This window comes from Ursus americanus, chromosome X, assembly GCF_024610735.1.
Source record: "Ursus americanus isolate L20-20 chromosome X, mUrsAme1.1.p, whole genome shotgun sequence".
NCBI classification, from domain to species: domain Eukaryota; kingdom Metazoa; phylum Chordata; class Mammalia; order Carnivora; family Ursidae; genus Ursus; species Ursus americanus.
Window position 1 is genome coordinate 5,962,017 of NC_142164.1, and position 19,901 is coordinate 5,981,917.

The window sequence follows — 19,901 nt, forward strand, 5'->3', positions numbered from 1 at the left end:
AAAGTGAAGAATACCACAAAAATGTCTTTGTTTCCAATCCAATCATACAATAGTTATTTTATTTGTTGAGCACCTACTGTGTGCCAGACACTGTCCTAGGCACTTGGGATGTATCCCTGAACTGAACACATAAAATTCCCTCTGCCCTAGGAGAGCTTATATCCTGGCAGGGGAAGGCAAATAATGAACAGTAAGCATAATAAATAACTAAGTTATATGGTATGTTCACAGGTGATAAATGCTATGGAATAAACAGAACAGGATAAGTTGGGGATCAGAAGGGTAGGTTGAAACTTCCCCACACCTCCAGCCTTTACATTCAATGCTCTTTCTACTTCCTATCTTGAAAAAATTCTCCCCATCCTAAACTACCAATTACTATACCACTGTTTCTCTGATTCCCTTCACAGCCAACCTTTTTCAACAAGCTGTCCACACTGCTTTCACTTTCTCACTTCCAAGTCACTCGGCAGCTCAAGTTATCTAGTTTCTGCTCCCACCTCATCACTGAAACTGTTATTGCCAAAGTCACCAATGACTTCCATGTTGCCAAATCCAGCGGAAATGAATCAGAATTTTGATGCTGTTGATCAGTCCCTCCTTTTTGAAACACGCCATCCTCTTAGATTTCATTATGTTGCTCTGTAGGGGAGCAAAACTTGCCGCCCCAAAATGTGTCTATTTGGCATGTGGATTATTTTAGGCTGATTATTTTTAAGAAACCGAAAGCTCGAGACTTTTTTTTTTTTTTTTTTTTTTTGCCTTCCTGCTAACTGCCTGAAAGAATTTGGATAGAGGACCTACTCTGGGAAGGGAGCTATTAGCATAGATAACTACAGTATACTATGGACTAGGTGTGGCAGACAGGGAGGAACCTAGCAAAGTTTGTTTGTTAAAATTTCTCTCAGTATCCCATTGTTTCCGTTAGGCCCAGCGAACATTTGTTTACCAAAAATTTACTCTTTTTCTTTTTTCTTTTTTTTTTAAAGATTTTATTATTTATTTGCGGAGAGAGAGACAGCCAGCGAGAGAGGGAACACAAGCAGAGGGAGTGGGAGAGGAAGAAGTAGGCTTCCAGCGGAGCAGGGAGCCTGATGTGGGGTTCAGTCCCAGGACCCTAGAATCAAGCCCTGAGCCAAAGGCAGACACTTAATGACTGAGCCACCCAGGCGCCCAGAAAAATGTACTCTTTTTCATCTACCTGTGAATTTTCTTCCGTTTGAAGTCCCAGACCCCTATCCCTTTTCTCCTTAGTTTTGAATGGCATATAAGCCTCAATTGCCTGCCTGCCTGTAGGCCTCAAATTCTTTATGGAGCCTCTGTATGTACATAATTAAATTTGATTTCCTCCTGTTAGTTCGTCTCATGTCAATTTAATTCTTAGACCAGCCAAAAGAATTTTGAAAGGTATAGAAAAACTTTTCCTCCCCAACAACTCTCTCGTTTATCCTCATACTTCTCAGTCTCCACTGACAGCACACCATTTCTGACCACCCCTTAAATGCTTGTGTTTTTCTGGATTCTATTCCAGTCCCTTCTTTTTTTCTTATTCTTCCTGGTTGATATCAATCATTCACTAGGACTTCAATTATCATCTATATATTGATGATTCCTAAACTTTTACACACAGCCAGACCTTTCTCCTGAGCTCCAAACCCATATATCTAACTGCCTACTAGTCATTTCTACCTGGATGTTCCACAGGCACTTCAAAAAGCCTATCCAAAAATGACTCATCTTCACCTGCCACACCTGTCCTTCTAATTGTCCCATCTCACTGAATAGGAAGAGTACCACTATCTTTCCAGTTGGTTCATCATTTAGAAACCTGAAATTTATACTCTTTGAACCTCCTCATTCCTTCCCCACACAAACTAATAACCAAGTCCTACCAATGCTACATGCCAAACAGCTCTTAGATCTATTTACTTTTATCCACAGTGCCACTACCCTTGCCCAGGACACCATATTTTCTCATCTATATTGATACAACAGTCTCATAACTGATTCTCTTGATCCCAGTGCTGCTCACTTCCAATTCTCCACACAATAGGTAGAGTGACCTCTAAGGATATAGATCTAACCATACCATTCTTGTGCTTAAAACCCTTCATTGGTTCCCTTCTGTCTACAAGATAAAACCCATTTTTAAAATGTGGGTTATAACCAAAAAAAGGAAACCAACCAAAAACCAGACTCTTAACTATAGAGAACAAACTGGTGGTTATCAGAAGGGATGGGTGAAATAGGCGAAGGGGATTAAGTGTACACTTACCTTGTGGAGCACAGGGAAATATATAAAAATGTCAAATCACTGTATTGTACACCTGAAACTAATTTAACACTGTATATTAACTATATTGGAATTAAAATTTTAAAAATGGCCTAAAAAATAAATAAATGTGGGTTATAAAGTTCTAATTGGGGCACCTAGGTAGCTCAGTCGGTTAAGTGTCCTCTTGATTTCGGCTCAGATCATGGTCTCTGGCTCTGCACTCAGCATGGAGTCTGCTTGTCCCTCTCCCTCTGCTCCTCCCCCCACGTGTGTGCTCTCTCTCTCTCTTTCTCTCAAATAAATAAATAAATCTTAAAAAAAATAAAGTTCTTTTAATCTAACACCTAAGTCGAAGTTGTTGCTATCCTGAACTTTTTGCCATATTCCAAATATTCCATGTACTTGAGCCTTCATATCTGAAACACTCCTCCCACCACACAGTGATTGCATGGGAAACACCTGTTGGTCCTTCTTACCTTCCATTTTATGCCTCTTCCTGAAGTCTGGGCTAAGTGCCCCTGCTAAATGCCCTCACAGAACTTGGTAGTCCTTCTATCATACCCTTGTTATTACTTCTTTATCTGGTTTCCTCTCCAGCTGGGCTCTGAGTTCCATGAGGGAAAGGCCAACTTTATCTTGATTGTGACTACATCCCCAGCACATAGAAAATGCATTACCCATAGCAGAGGCTTAATCAATGCTTGTTGAATGAAAGAGCAACAAGCCTAGGTAAACTTGAGTCCTATACATCTAAAAAGAAGAAAGTGAATATTAAAGAAAAGACAACTTTTTAAAAATCAATTAATGTATGTCACAGAACACAATTGTTTTTTTTTTTTTTTTAAAAAAAAACATAAGCTAACAGCAGTGTTCAGATCTTGGTAGTAGGATTATGGATGATTTTTTTTCTTTCTTCTACAGAGCTTTATTTACCAAATTTTCTATAATGAGTGTGCCTTTTATGGTGGAAAAAATAATGTTATAAATTATAAAATAAAAAGAAGAACCCTACTACAAAATATTGTTACCTCTTTTCTTCAAAATAAACACAGTATCATATACAGTGAAATATGATCACTGGGTTCCACCCCCCCAACCACTTTGCTGGAAGGTGAAAAACAACAAGAAATCTCTGCCTTATTTAACCCCAACAGAAGTATATGTTGATAACATAACCGAAGTTGCAAAAATCACACTACTACCTAGGACTGAAATGCCACCAGTGCTTTTCATACGTTTTTTAAAATTCTGTAGTAACTGTTTTTAATAAGAAGAATTCAGATCCTGGTTTGATGCACAGAAACAGAACTATCAACTTTATTTTATATTTGGAAGTAAACATGACAAAAATAAGAACGAATTTTTGTCCTTCTAAAATGTTCCATCAGGTTTAGATGACTGGGACAGTCTCCTCTGCTCTGAATGGTTTGTGTTCTTCTCAGTGGGAAAATAATGCTACAGGAGAAAAGTAAAACAAAGTTAAGCAACTTGAAAGGACTAGTATACATACATCACACTTTGTTAGAAAAGGAAACGACTGCAACAAAGTTTTCAAACTCTATATATTCAATGCTATGTTTAACTTGTATATTTTCAGTTTGCCAGTGTACCATCTTATGTTACTGTGAAGCATAAAGACAAAATACACTGTGGCAAATACAATCACAATTTCTGAATAACAAGGTGAACATCCATGACCCAGTACATGGCCCAGAGAAACTGTATTGTTAGTCTATTTATAATGTCATATATGTGTGTCTGTGTGTGCATACATATGCATATGTATGTATTTCATTAAACTTATACAAAGCAATAATATATAGGTATGTATATACATGTATGATTATATATATATTTATGTATTACCTTACATAAATATATACATACATATATATAATACCTATATATATAATAATAAAACACATATATACATATACATATATATATAATAATATAATACATATATATATAAAATATATAAGGATTTTGTTTCTTCTGAGATAAGTCACATTTCCTGTTCATCTAGTCCAAACTTCTCATTCTGCAGCTTGGTGAACTGAAGCCCAGGAAAGTTAAGGGAACTGCCCAAGCTCCCACTGTACATAATGGCAGAACTGAGACTAAAGACAGAGTCTCCTGACACTAAGATCAGTGGTCTGTTATTCCACTCCTCTGCTTCTCTGTAACTGAGGCTAGAAATTAACAATTTAAATTCGAGTATTGCATTGCAATTGTCAAAGCATTTTCACATATATTGTTTAAGCTACACAAAAAATTTCAGCTGATGGTATCAAGCTGCTGAAAGGTTAACTCACTTGTCCAAGAAAATGCCACAAGTTAATGGCCTGAGTCTCCTGACCACCCCCCGCCCAGTCCAATACTCTATTCCCTGATACCTCTTTTCTCACTGACCATTTTATTCTTAGTTGGCTCTTCATAATTACCATGAGAGAAGGAAACCCAGGCCAAGCCTAGGAGATCTGTAAGCCTAAGGGCCAGGTAGTCCCTGCTGTATAATTCTGGGATACCTCAACCACTCATAATACTGAATTATTTAAGTTTGGGGAACAGGTAGCTGAAACTAACAGCTGGGACCCAGGATTTGATTGCGGATCTCTCAGATTCCTGAAGCTACCCTCCTTCCCCTGGATATTTGGCATGGTCAATGCATATGGGGAACTATAGCCATTGTTATTTAGCATGGGTGTCTTTCATGGACCCATAGAGTCAGAACAGGCAGATCCCACTTATTTCTTCTAAAGAGCTGAACTATGAATACCAAACAATGTGGTACCCAAACAACTTTGTTCATTTCTTGTCCACCTTCCTAGAATCCAAATATCCCTAGTGATAATACTGTTTCAGAAGCTGATACTACTGTAGTCCAAGCATTTGTGGGGTAAAAACAAACAAACAAACAAACAAACAAACAAAACACATCAATTGCACCAAGATGGTGGTAACAAGAATCAAATATTAAATACTTCAATTTTATATCCTACTGCTAATTACCTTTGGTCTCCTGTTCTTTTTCATCACCTACACCTTCCTTGTCTTCTACTGCTCTCCCTAACATTTGAGCATCCCTCTTTATTTTCTTTCTTTGTTTCTTCAAACCCTTTAAAATTCTGTTGACTTTCCTTCGTAAAGGATTGGCCCATTTGCTGTAATATTAAAATTTCAAAGTGAATCCTTATTTCTCAACAGTGATTGTGAACAATAACAATTATGGGTTATAAAAAAATGATAGGTTATAAGGAAAAGGCTATTTACCCACATAACTCTTTACACATTCCCACCTGATTGTTTAATTCATCAAATTTAACAAATCTGATAGAAAATATTGCACTTGGCTCATTCATATTTATCACTGTAACCATTACTATTACTCTACATAGTGTCATTTTGATCACTTGATCGTCTTCCATAATAGGAATGCTGTCATACTCCCCTCTGCTGACATCGATGTTACTCACCCTTCAAGATCTGGCTTATATATTATTTGCCTAGGAAACCTTCCCTTTTACTTCTAGCTTATAGAGATTCTTCCATCCTATTAATTTCAAAACTAAATGGTAATAGTTCACATTACATTATCATCTATAATTTTACAAGCTTGCACTTTCACTGACTATTGCTATCATTTGGTATTCAATCTTGTACTTCCTTGCATTTGTGTGGATAGTCGGGGTTGGGGGTGCTTGAGAGCCTATCACAGGCTAAGAACTTGGCCAGGTGCTTTACATACTTTATCTCACTTAATCCTCACAATAACCCTATAAGGTGGATATTGTGTTTTCTGTTCTGCAAATAATTAAGCTGGGGTTTAGAGAAGTAAGATAACTCACCCAAGGTCATACATAGATAGTAAATGGAGATGCTAGCATTTGAACCAATGTCTGTTTGACTCTAAAATACAGCCTCTTTCCCTTAGACCACACTGCAGCATTAGCAAATAATGACTAATAACAAGTATGACAGACGTCCCATGTGCCAAGGCCTTATATAAGCACTTCATGTGCACGACCTTACTCAATTTTCATGATGACTTGATGAGGCAGGTTCTTTTTCTATCATTTCCATTTCTCAGATGGGGAAACTGAGGCACTGAGGAGGAAAGCAACTTGCCTGAGGTCACCAGACTACTCAGCAATGGTGCCAGGTTTCAAATCCAGACCTGCCTAATCCAAAGAGCAATCTCTCACTCACTATGCAAACCTGTCCCCTTTTCCCCTCAGAGCTTGGAAATAACTTCAGGCTAGAGCCTTACCTTGTAACTTTATATACCCCACAGAGACTTGTACCCAATGAGGGTTCAGGAAATGTTAGCTGATATTTATTTTTATAAGAGGTTTCACTTTTTTTTTTATTTTAATGTTTTTTTATTATATAATGTTAGTCACCATACAGTACATCCCTGGTTTCTGGTGTAAAGTTCGATGATTCATTAGTTGCGTATAACACCCAGTGCACCATGCAATACGTGCCCTCCCTACTACCCGTCACCAGTCTATCCTATTCCCCCACCCCCCTCCCCTCTGAAGCCCTCAGTTTGTTTCTCATAGTCCATAGTCTCTCATGCTTCATTCCCCCTACTTTCTTTTTTTAAAAGATTTTCTTTTTAAGTAATCTCTACACCCACGATGGGGCTTGAACTTACAACGCCAAGATCAAGAGTTGCATGCTCTAAGCACTGAGCAAGCCAAGTGCCCCAAGATCTTTCACTTTCTAAAGACCTAAGCACAAGCCAAGGAGAAAAACTAGAAATGCTCAAAGCAAAGGTAAGGACGGAAACCCAAAAGAGAAAGGAAAATTTCCATATGACATTATGAAGAGGCAATGACAGATACATAGGCCTATCCTCAGCACAAAGCTAGGTAGTGTACAGAAGAGGACACCTGGCTCCTGACAGTGCTACTTAGCTATACAGAGCAACCAGGTTCTTAGCATGTGGGGCCCAGAGATTGATAAGCCTGCCTTTGAAATGATGACTTTGAAAGTAATACTCACTTTTCTCCCCTCAAATTGCATTACTGAGTTGTCACTGAGCTCCACTAGGTAAGACATACGTGGAGCAAATAAATACTTTTTCCTCAATTAATCATTAAAAAAGTCTCCAGGTATAAATGAAATAGTGGGTGAAGGCCAAAAATATATTTGTGATTTACCTACGGCCTCTTTATGTTTTAGTGCTATTAACTTCAGTCTCAAAAAAATAATAACTGAAACAACTACATAGTTCTCAGTCTCTTGGGGCCAGATGTGGTTCAGAATGCAGAATATTTTGGGTTTTAGAAAACTAATATGACATGATATACTGAATATTACATGACACTCCCATAAGGCCTGGAGCAACATCTCATTATCAAACACAGTAATATTTCTATAACAAAATATATGATTATTACTCTAAACATTAAATAATGCTAGAAAATGTCTCAGGTCAGGTCAGCTCATGTTTTGCTACCAAATGAGTTAGGAAAAAAGCTTTGGGTTTGTAGAAGTTTTTGAACTTCAGAATTTTAGATAAGAAATTGGGGACTTATACTTTTTTCTAATGTTGTGACTTCAAAATATTTTATTTCACATAATTAAAATGACTATGTTTTCTTTATCCATAGATTTTACTTTAAATTTAATGGAGTACATTTGACCTTAATTGACAAAGAAAAATGAAATATGGCCTTATTTTGAAATGCACTGCACTAGTCTAGGTTGCAGAAAACTAGGTTTTAGGTTCAGCCTTAAAATTTATTACTAAGATCCAAAGTTAGATATTCTACTCACTATCTAATGAGAATACCCAAGAGGGAAAGTAGGTAGGGGTGAAATGATTTGTCCAGAGTCCTAGAGGAGATTTTCTTCTTCTTCTTCTTTTTTTTTTAAGATTTTATTTATGTATTTGACAGAGAGAGACAGCCAGTGAGAGAGGGAACACAAGCAGGGGGAGTGGGAGAGGAAGAAGCAGGCTCCCAGCGGAGCAGGGAGCCTGATGCGGGGCTCGATCCCAGGACCCTGGGATCACGCCCTGAGCCGAAGGCAGATGCTTAACAGCTGAGACACCCAGGCGCCCCTGATTTTCTTCTTTTTATGTAAAATATCATATTGTTACCAGCATACTCATACTTGAAATGTACAGATCAACTTATCTCATACTCATTCACTCACTGACACATTTGCTCATTTATGGAATAAACACCATTCTAAATGCTAAAGACATAAAGATGAATAATATATGCATCCTGCCCTCAAGAAGCTTGAAATTTAGAAGGGAAGGCAGATATATAAGCTGATAATTATATCACATTGAGATAGTTCAAACACAGGTAAGCCGAGATTGGTAGGAGACAAAAAGGAAGAAGCCTGACCCAGTCTGGGCCGGAGGTTTGGCGTAAGCTTCCTGGAGGAGGTGACATCTAAGCTGAGGCTTGCATCCAGAGTGGGGTGAGCCAGATAAAGAAGAGTGGAGATGGGAAGATGTATAAAAGCATGTCAAACAGTGGGTGGTACACTGTGTGAAAAGATCAGAGTGGCAAAGAAGTATGTTGTTCGTAAATATCAAGTAGAGTGGTATGGCTGGAAACACTAATTGGCTCACTGGGAATTTCTTGTGATACAGATCTATACGGTTGTGAGACTTTTTTTCTCTAAGAATCCCAGGAACCTATAGATCTAGGAGCAGAGCAGTAGTGTGGATTCAATTTCAATGAAACAAAGGAGCTGGAAAGAATGGATTCATGTATCAGATAATAGGATCCAGGCTGGATAAAGAAATCAGATAATATTAAAAGACAGAAAACAGAAGATAGGGGAAAACAGAGTTAAAAAGGCTAGTGGTCCCAATAAGAACAGGTGTAGCAAGAGTAAAAGAAAGGAAAAACAGAGAGGACAAACAAAGCACCTATGGTCAAAGAGCGTAGTTTGAGATTTGAAGTTTAAGATTTCAGAGACTCAGAGGTTCAATTTTTGATGAATGACAAGATTCAGGATATGGGCATGAATGTGGGTGGTCAATACAGAATACAGGAGAGATTCTTCAGAATTGAGCGCATCAGGGAACTCTGAAGCTATGGGCTTAGATGGCTCATAACATAGATAGTGAGGCTGCCCAAGGAGATGACCAGATGGAGAAAAACACAATACCTAGCAAATGCCCATAGGAGCTCAATAAATATTTGCAGAAAGAATGAATGTATAAAGGATTGAACTGGAGAGTCTAGTGTAGTTCCAAATGGGCTATGTACCAGATTCATTTGGGGTGCTTTAGAAAATACACATTTGAGGTCCAAATCCCAGACTTACTAAATCAGAATCTCTTGGGTATAGTCTAGGAATCTATATTATTAAATATTCCCAAGGTTACTTCCATACAAGTCATCTACAGACTAGTGCATGATAAATACTGGTCTAGTAGGTTGATTTTTCCATGTTTCTTAACAAACTCTAATTCATTAATATAAATGTAAATTCTTTAAGATAGCTAAAGAACATAACATTGATCTTATAGATAAAAAAATTATCAATTTAACTTACTATTTGCAATATCAAAAAGATAGAGAATCCACCAAAAAGGCTGACTAGATTATTTCAATCATTATTTATTGAGTTGCATACCACATGGTCTAGAGACCTGTGGTTCTCAAACCTGGGTGTACATGAGAATGAATTGTTGGGCTTGTTAAAACACAAATTGTTGGGCTTTAAACCCAGAGTTCTGATTCAGTAGATCTGGGGTAGGCCCTGAGAACATGTATTTCTGATATGCTCCCAGGGGATGATGATGATACTAGTGCAGGGACCCCATTTGGGGAACCACAGCTCTACACTCAGAGAAGTATAAAGTTTGCCCCTTTGTCCTCACAGAAGTTACAATTTAGCCAGAGAAAGAAAACTAATAACAGGAGACAACGGATAATTATGTGTTATACTATGTGGTTAAAAACACAAGTGCAGTGAAAGGCTCCAAGAAAAAGAAAACGTTGGGATCTGGAGCAGTTGCAGAACATTTTGTGGACGAATTGGGGCAGTTGCAATAGGAAGGTAAGAAAGAATTTAAATTAGTGAAGAGGATGAAGAACAATCACAAAATTTGGGAGCAACATGGGCAAAAGAACAGAGGCAAGAATAAAGCCTGGGGTATGCCAAGAAAAGTAAAGATAGTTTCCTGGATGGAACACAAGATACATGGTGAGTTATAAGAACTGTTACTGGAGTTACAGAATGAATCTAACAGATAACTTTGAAAGCCACAGTCTTTTGAGTGGACTTGAAGTAACAAGATGCCATTGTGTTTTTATCTACATTTCTTTTCTTCCTATTTTCTATGGTAGAAAAAGCAAGGAACTCAGAAAATAGATCGTAATCCTTGCTCTATCACTATGTAATCTTGAGCAAGAGACCAAACCCTCCTGCACCTCTGTTTTGAAGGTCATATAAGACAATGTATGTGAAAACTTCACATAAACTGGAAAAGGTAAAACATGCTAATTGTTTTTACCTGTACCTTTTTTATGGAGTGTGACTTTTTACTTTGGGTATTTGTATATATCCCTTATTAGACTATGGTGTCCCTTGAGAGCAGAGCATGATCTGAATCACCTCTTTGTTCTTCACGCTACCAAACACAAGGTCTGGAATCCAGATATTCTTGAATGCATTAGAAGTTCTTGAATAATACAATGAAATGAAATAATACTATCTTTGGAAGATTAATCTGGCAGGACATTCCAGGATGGATTAGATGGAGCATAGATTAGGAATCCAGGTATATGTCCAAATTGGCTTGGTAAGCATCCTTACTAATGCCCTCCTTCTTAAGGGCACAGCCATATATTCCTATAAAGGTGCCAGGAAACTTCTCCAGCACTCAACTCCTAGCCATCTTCCAAACCCCAGTTGCAGTCCCAAACTAGTTATAGTCTCTCTTGTACAAACTCTTTGGATTAAACACCTCATTCCAATGCCCTCCACAGTTCTCAATCCTTTCTTTGCCCTTGGATGCTTGCTAGCCTTGTGTTATGGGACTGAATGCTTGTGTCCCTGAAACTCATATATTTAAGCCCTAACTTCCAGTGTGGTTATATTTGCAGATTGGGGGCTCTAGTAATTAAGGAAGTAATTAAGTTTAAATGAGGTCATAAGGGTGGGGCCCCAATCAGTAAAATGAATGTCATTACAAAAACTAATTTTTCAGTTATTTACTTATTTATTTTTAAGAGATTTTATTTATTTATTTGAGAGAGAGAGAGCACACAAGCAGGGGGAGGGGCAGAAGGAGAGGGAGAAGCAGAATCCCCACTGAGCAGGGAGCCAGACCAGGGCTCCATCCCAGGACCCTGAGATCATGACCTGAGCTAAAGGCAGACACTTAAACAACTGAGCCACCCAAGTGCTCCAATTTTTCAGTTTTTTAAACTAAAAACCAGAGATCTTGCTCTTTCTCTCTCTCCCCCTTCTCTTATGCATCAAGGATAGGCCATGTGAGTACACAGTGAGAAGATGGCCATCTGCAGGAAGAGAGTCCTCACCAGAAACCAAATCACCTGACATCGTGATCATGGACTTCTAGCCTGCAGAACTGTGAGAAAAAAATGGGTATTGTTTAAAGCCCCTGTTCTCTGGTGTTTTGCTATGGCAGCCCTAGAAGACTAATACACCTTAGCTCCTTTTTGCTCCTCTCCCAAAACCACCTACCCGGGACAGAAGTTGACAGCATACAAGACCTGGACCAAGCTGTAACAACAAATAAATTTGAGAAGAGGCAAATTCCAGAATCATTCTAAAGGAAAGCAAAAAATGACAGTGGACTAAGAGACTAGATTACATACTGAAAATAAAGGAAAGTAAATAGTCACAAACGACTCCAAGGTTTCTAGTCTGGGAGACTAAAGAAATCACTGATAGAAATGGACAGGTGTCAAGGGGAGATGATTTGAGAGGAAAAAAAGGTAAGTTCAGTTTTCCACATGTTGCATTTAAGGTGCTAACAGAACATCTAATTCATGAGGGCAATTAGAAATGTGGAAGAGATAGAGGTAAGGATTTCAGGATTCAGATTATTTAAAAAAGATTTATTTATTTATTTGAGAGAGAGAGATTGGGAGAGAGAGCACAAGCTGGGGGAGGGGTAAAGGAAGAGGGGGAAACTGACTCCCTGCTGAGCTGGGAGCTGGATGTGGGGGCTTAATCCCAGGACCCTGGGATTAGGACCTGAGCTAAAGGCAGATGCTTAACTGACTGAAACGCTCAGGCACCCCCCAGGATTCAGATTTAAAAGAGTCATTCACCCAGAGAAACCCAGAATGGGTTATGATCAGAAAGGAACTTAGAAATTATCTAACTCAATTCTCTACTCTAATTTTAAGAGAAAACCAGTACCAAAGAAGTTAAGCTCACTATAAAACTGGTAGAAAAGGCAGAACTAGAACACAGATCTTTTCAAATGTTCTTTCTGATACATACTTGTAATATTCTCTGGTAGATGAGAAAAAGACTTTGGGGAACAACCACAGTTGGGAGAACAAAGAAAAGCAAACTGAGATGGATCAGAATGGTAAGGGGACAATGAAATCCAAGGAAGGAAAGTTGCAAAAAAGGAGCAGTCAACAGTGTACTACTATGTGACAAAAAGGTCAAATTGGATGGAATTGAGAAAAGGCCACTGTATTTTGCAATGAGGTTATTAGTTACTTGGCAACAAAATGTTCTTTTTAATAGTACCTACTATTTCAGAATTCTCTAAAATGCTGCCCTTGGAGTCCTTGCAATGGGAACACCTCAGACATACAAGCTGCATATAATGAGATTCTCTTATTATTTCAGTAACTAAATTACCTTGAACAGGGTCCAAGAAGAACTGGCTTTATGTGAGTTTCAAATCTATACTGACTCATGATAGAGCAGGGTTCCAATTTGCTCACATTCTCATCTGATCATATTTTATCAAAGTTCTTAGAGACTAGCCATACTTTCAAAATTTATAGACTTTATTTCCTTTCTCTGAATTCATATGTATATAATCCAGGAACTTCAAACCTTTCAGCAGTTGGCTAATTACTGCATAAAGCTTTTCAAAATAACATTACTAATTATATTGTACAGTATAATGAAACACACAAACATGGGGATTTGAAAATGTAAATGCCTATTTTTAAAATTCAATGGGTGATGATTTTTAGGCAATTTTTGACACATTTATTCCCAATTCTTTACCTCCCATTCTAAGAAACGAAGTGGTATTAAGACTATCTGCATAATGAAAACCACATTATAATACAGAGAATCACGCAGCAGGATTTGTCTAAATGTAGAAATTTTCAGTAACAGCCATCTGGCAAGTAGCAACATTCAAAGTGTATGGGGGATGTGCTATTTACATCATCTGTGTATCAGATGATCTACAATCTTAAAAAAATGGCTTTTTATTAGTTGAAAGAAAACATAGTTTTGTCATTTGCAGACTGAGTTCTGAATTTTTGCTTAATTCAAAGTTGCAAATTCAATCTGATAGGAAGAAAAAAAACAAGCAAATGCACTCCATCTGAGTCTAATAGGCATAGTATTATAATGTTTGAATTTTCCACCTTACCAAAGCTATGTACATACACAAGTATCATATCACTGTATGATACACAGATGTTCAACTGGCCTATGCAGAGAGATTAAACCTTATCTAAAAACAGATAAAGCTTAGAAACTCAATTTGGCACTTGAGACTACTATTATTGGCACTCCATTACTGTAACGGAAACAATTCAGCCACCACTCTTCTCCTCTCTTCACTACAGCCCCCCTCCCCTGCTTCCTTTTGTCCTCATCCACCTGATCTTTTCCTTCCTTCATCTCTATATAAGTCTTAAGCCTGCCAGTGACACTTAAACCTAATGAGGCTTCTGATCCCTATTAATGAGAATAAAAATAGATCTTACATAACCTTGAAGATGTAATGAATTTCAAAACTCATCTTATATGCAAGTTTAATAAGGCTATTAGCCACAAATTCTTAGAAAGCTTTTCACTAATGCTCTCTGCTCCCTTTTGTATATGTGCAACCAGCTCAAGCTGTTTTGAGTTCTCTGCGTACCTGGTTCGAACCACACCTGAACTCAAGCCAAGTAGAAGTAAACTAGAGATTCCATTATAGATTACTCCAGGGGCAAAGTTCAGCCACCTCTGCTTACAAATCATGAGCAGTTAAGGGGTTTATAGTGAGAAGACTCCATCTGGATGTAATGAATTCTGTGGGAGCCCCACCTCCAACCTAAATCTTGTCCTCCCTTCAAAACTCAGCTCAAATAGCACCTCCACTGTGGAGCCCACTCTGCTCTCCCCAACTCATCCTGATCCCCACTGCCTCAGAACTTTGACAAGTTATTGCCACCACTCTTTTAGTCCTTAATTATATTCCATCTTATACTGTTATTTAACATGTCATGCTTGGGACTTATTTTAAGGTAAATTTAAGCTCCTTGAAAGTAGGGCCTATGTCTTAGACATTTTTGAATCTTTCCTAGAACAAGCAGTGATTAAATATGGTCAACTAAGGAAAGCATGAATTAGGCACCAAAAGAATGAAATATATTTGGCTCTGGAAAGTGATTATTCTCTTCCCCCAAACTTCTTTCATTTCTCCCACCTGCTCATATTACTTCTCATTTTTACTCCCTCCAACTCTTGCCAGTTGTGAGCTCCCAAGCCAATCTGTAAATAAAACTCACTGTCCAAACTGCAGGAGCTGGGGAGTGTCAAAACATCACTTGTTTTGCCTTACAACTAAAGGCCGAGAGGGGAGAGGTACAACATCTGAAGGTATGTATATTTAATGTATAGGACAGGATCCAGCAGGAGAAGGAGCTTAAGGGTATCTTCCAATGCCTCAAGAGTTCTTCCAACAAATAGGTCCAGATCATGTTACTGCAGATCTGCTTTTGGCTTTTAGCCCCTCTGATTTAGACAAACAATTGTTTGGCTACTTTCTTTTCTTTTTAAAACCACTACATATTGATTTTGCTGCTGCATCTATTTCCCTTTTATGTGGTCATTTATTTTACCTACTGTAATATTTTATCTATCTCTTTATTCTTTGAAATGAAGAACAGGAAGTGAGTTAAGGGGATAGTTCTAAAGAGATATCTTGACCCCAAAAAGGCAGAGGGGTGGTTAGCAGGCTTTGGCTTCCATTTAATCTCCTTGTTTGGTATCAAGGATAGGATCTTTATTCTAACACAATTATTCCCCTTCCTCTAAAATCAGCTTACCAGAAAAAACTTGACAGTGCCACATCCACCCTCAAACATCCATTGTTCCTGGAAATTAAGCTAAGCAGCAAGCTGCTAATAAGCACATACTCTGGGGTTGCAACAAACAACCCAGAATGTCTGAAGGAACATAACACTCTTACACAAAATCATAAAATAAATTTAAAAAATAAACAAGTAAATAAATAAATCATAGTAAACCAAAATTTCTGGTGTTCAATAAATATACTATTCACATTGTTGAAGTCTCTCAAGCAGTTTATACTACGTAGAAAGAAGAAAATACGTTCTTATCAAGAATAATTCTTTGAATTTCATTTTAAAGAAAAATCCAGTGTGCCTGAATATCCCCAATAAATTCCTTGGCAGAGACACAATAGAAGGGCCATAATGAAATTATTATACCAGGCCTATTATACCAGACACTCTAAAATGAATAGCATAATCCTAGCCACCATTTTCTAGCAAATATTATTTCATTTTTATTCATGGGTTATCTTTTAATTGAAATCAAACTTTGAAGAAGGAATGGTCAAAAATTCCACTCCTATTCCCAATCATCTGTGGAAACAAAGAAAATGAGAGAGGCCTAAGGATTATACACTCAGTATAGGAAACTAAGTGAAAACTGAGAGAAGAACTGACTGTCAGCAAACTGGAGGAGTTGAAAGGCTGTGACTCCACTGTGTCTTCAAAATGGTCTGAGAAAATTATGTAAGCAATGAGAAAGTTTAAATTACTGTTAGACTGCCTTCCAGGCTAGCCAATGCCATCTACTATATTTCTTTATTCGTTCAACCATTCATTTATTCAACAAAAATATATTAAGCACCTTAATATATGAGGCACTCTGCTATGGACTGAAAATACAGTGATGAATATGACATATTCATCAAACTCAAGGAAAAGGCACAAAAAAGAAAAAAAAAAGACATGATGATCTTTATGGAAAATAAGGTAACTTGTGTATAGTGTCACTCTTCCAGTGAAATCTAAACAATTTTTTGGTACCTCAAATACCACTTTCTCATTAACTCAAATAAAAACATTAAAGATGCTTAATCTTCAACAGGTGCCTTTTTCTTGTTTTCTTTTTTTAAAGACTTATCCATTCGTTTGAGAGAGAGCGCATACATGCGAGCAGGGGTGGGGTGGGGGTGGTGAGGGACAGAGGGAGAGCAGCAGACTCTCCACTGAGCACGGAGCCCGACGCAGGGCTTGATCTCACAACCCTGAGATCATGACCTGAGCAGAAATCAAGAGTCGGACAACCGGCTGAGCCACCCAAACACCCGAGGTACCCTTTCTTTCTCTTGAGAACTGAAGGAAATACTTACTCTCAGGGTTGTGCTAATGCCGACTCTGCACTTGCACAAACCTCAGAGTGAGTGCCTCCTTAAATTTTGTGTTCCAACTGCCTCACTCACCCTGTCCCTGCTCTCTATCTCCACATCCACTGTTCCGCTGGTAGGGAGCTATTTTTTTTTAAACTTAGAAGCATTGTGCCAATAGGCCACTGGGATTTTTTATAAGATGCTAAGAAGAAATCTGATACAAATTGGCTTGAAGACAGACCAAGGCTTTTAAGACCCAATAGTAGATGACCGGCTACTAGATGGAGACAACAGTTCTGGGAACTCTTCTGACTTGCAGTTAATAACCACTTCCACTCACACACTCCCAGCTCACTGATGTATTTTCCCTTCCAACTGTCTGATGAGGGAATGTACAGACTATGCAGGAGAATGTCTAAATTTATGGAAAAATAAAATAACATGCATTTAAGAATATTATGGTAACTCTATTTTAGGTTTTTCCTAAGCTACCTTCTTTTAAACAAAAGGGATCCAAACATAATCCCTGTGTTTCTAGTGCATATGAAAAATGTGTCTACACAGAAATATCCAAATACACTCAGCAATCAGCAAATAAAAGTTTATGTTTGCCTACCTCCTCCGGCAAAGAGAGCAGCAATAAATGGGCAGACATCCCAGGATGATCATGCTGATCACACCAAGCCCAAACATCCGGAACATCTGTGTAGGCTCTGTTGGTTTAATTATATCCTGTTACTTTTATGACTTAAGCAAGAAAGCAAATCTGAGCTCCTTCATAAAGTTTTTATAAAAAAAAAACCTACCAGTGAATAAAGCAAAATAAGGAGGTATTCTTAAATGACAGGTGAATATCTTTGCTACTCTATCAGTAGCAGGAGTTTATGAAATGTTCTTGAAATACAACTAAACACTACACTTGAAATACATGCCTCCCAAAGGAAGCCTTAACAAAGTGATTCTACTGTTTTTGTTAACAGACTATTATGATTCATACTATATATTTCTTTCTATGGCCTAAGTGTGTTTTTTTCCCTTGGCCATATGTTATACATCTTCAAGCACTCAAGGAGTGAATTAATCTATGAATAGTTAACTTGTTAAAGGAATGGCTTCTTAAATGTTTACTTCCAAATTATAAAACATTAAACAAGAAATCAAGAATTTGCAGGTAAATAAGCATATTTTATTCTTTTATAAGATTTTATTTATTTATTTATTTATTTTAGAGAGAGACTAGGGGAAGGGGCAGAGGGAGTGAGACAAACAGACTCCACGCTGAGTGTAGAGCCTGTTGCAGGGCTTGATCTCACAACCTTGAGATGAGGACCTGAGCCGAAACCAAGAGTTGGACACTCAACCAACTAAGCCACCTAGGTGCTCCAAGCATATTTTATTCTTATATTCATTTGGAAATGCATTCTAATATGATTGGGGAATTAAAAGTCACAGTTCAATTTTTCCCTCTACGAAGACCAAGTGTCTCTTCACGCATAATATAAAGACTAAACTGATGAATGAATTATAAACACCATGTGACAGCGTTGAAATTGTAATACTATATTCATGATCAGGTTTCAGATTCCATTATTAATACTAGATGTTCAACAAAGAGTTGTAAATTGAATAGGGGCTGTATTAACCTAAGACATTGTTTTGCATGCATACTTTTTGTAGTATTTGTTAGTGTTTAATCATACCTAGTATGTCCATCATGGGACCAACTGGTAATATGTCCCCATTATCCAAATGCAGGAGCAAAAACAGATGGTCTAGTTCTTAAAACTTCATAAAGAAAAAAAATATTAAGAAACTGATTCAAAAACAACAGAACAAAGAGAAACTAATAAACGTTAACAAGGAACATTTGAGTCTACTGGTACATACTGAGATGTTGAAGACAAGAAAAATGGGAAGAATTCTACTCAAGTAGGAAGAGAAAGTGAGAAGAGAAAAATAAGCTAAGGCATGCCTGTTGGTATCTCTTCCCAGGCACTGAGGGTTACATCTCATAGAGTCTGAAATCTTTGGAAGAAGACAGAAAGTGACTAAAACAAAAGAAAAGATGAGACTAATTTTGAACTGCCAAAGTCACATCTAAGGGCTAAGCAGAAACTGTTCATGAATAGAGGCCTGAACACCTCAGGACTTTTACAGACAGTGTTGCTCTAGGGTTGGGAGCCCCCTTTAAGTGTTAAGCTGGGAGATCCAAATTTAAATTTAAGCCATTGTGACCTATTTATTTGATTTTTAAAAATAAAAATATAATAAATGTAAAAGGATGAACTTACTATCTTTTAATGGGGCAAAGCAGCTGAAGTTACTGGTCCTGAAGGGTGAATAACAGCATTTGTATTCCAAACATTCACTCATGTTATAATCTTGCAGCTCATTGCAAGCCTTCACCACCTGATTCTCCTTTGGAATGCATGCTTTTAGAAACAAAATCCAAGAAAAAGAATTCAGTATGGTTAATAAGCACTTTCCCTAATTAAATAATGACTGTAAAACAAAAAAAACCATTCTAACTGGTGCATTTAAAGACTGAATGACATATACAAATAGTGATGAATGCTGAAAAAATAAGAGCTAAGCTAAAAATTACCACAGAGTTATTACCGTCACATTTTCAATTTTAGATGAACTACAGAAAAATATAAATTGTTAACAGGTCATTGGTAAGATAGTTTTTAAAGGACTATAGATCATAAGCTGAGTAGTAGTGATGCAAATATAACATAGAAGGAGCTAAATAACAAGAAATATCAAATGTCCTTAACACTAACACCTTGTTAAAATAATACCACAGATATCTTCTCACTCAATTTTTCTAAGCTACAGAAACTCACTGAATATGTCAATGAAAATGAATGTAAGTAAAATTCACAGTTTATTGCTAGAGTGTAAGGTAAGTAGATACTATTGACATTGACCTACTTACTGTGAACACTTACCATATTGGCACTACAGTATGTTTTAAGACTCTTCCTTCTGCCCTTAAGTTATGACTCTATAATTTTGAAAAGGCAATGATTT

General features: G+C 37.5%; 1 protein-coding gene across 1 annotated transcript in view; it reads right to left on the reverse strand.

The window, feature by feature from the left end:
• Positions 1 to 3,563: 3,563 nt before the first annotated feature.
• Positions 3,564 to 19,901, reverse strand: part of FMR1NB (FMR1 neighbor) — a 32,089-nt gene continuing 15,751 nt past the window's right edge. The window contains 6 exon segments of the mRNA XM_087859640.1: positions 3,564 to 3,699; positions 3,702 to 3,731; positions 4,989 to 5,143; positions 5,278 to 5,439; positions 17,482 to 17,578; positions 19,157 to 19,297. Of these exon segments, the coding sequence (XP_087715766.1) occupies positions 3,647 to 3,699; positions 3,702 to 3,731; positions 4,989 to 5,143; positions 5,278 to 5,439; positions 17,482 to 17,578; positions 19,157 to 19,297 (638 nt within the window). The 3' untranslated portion in view covers positions 3,564 to 3,646.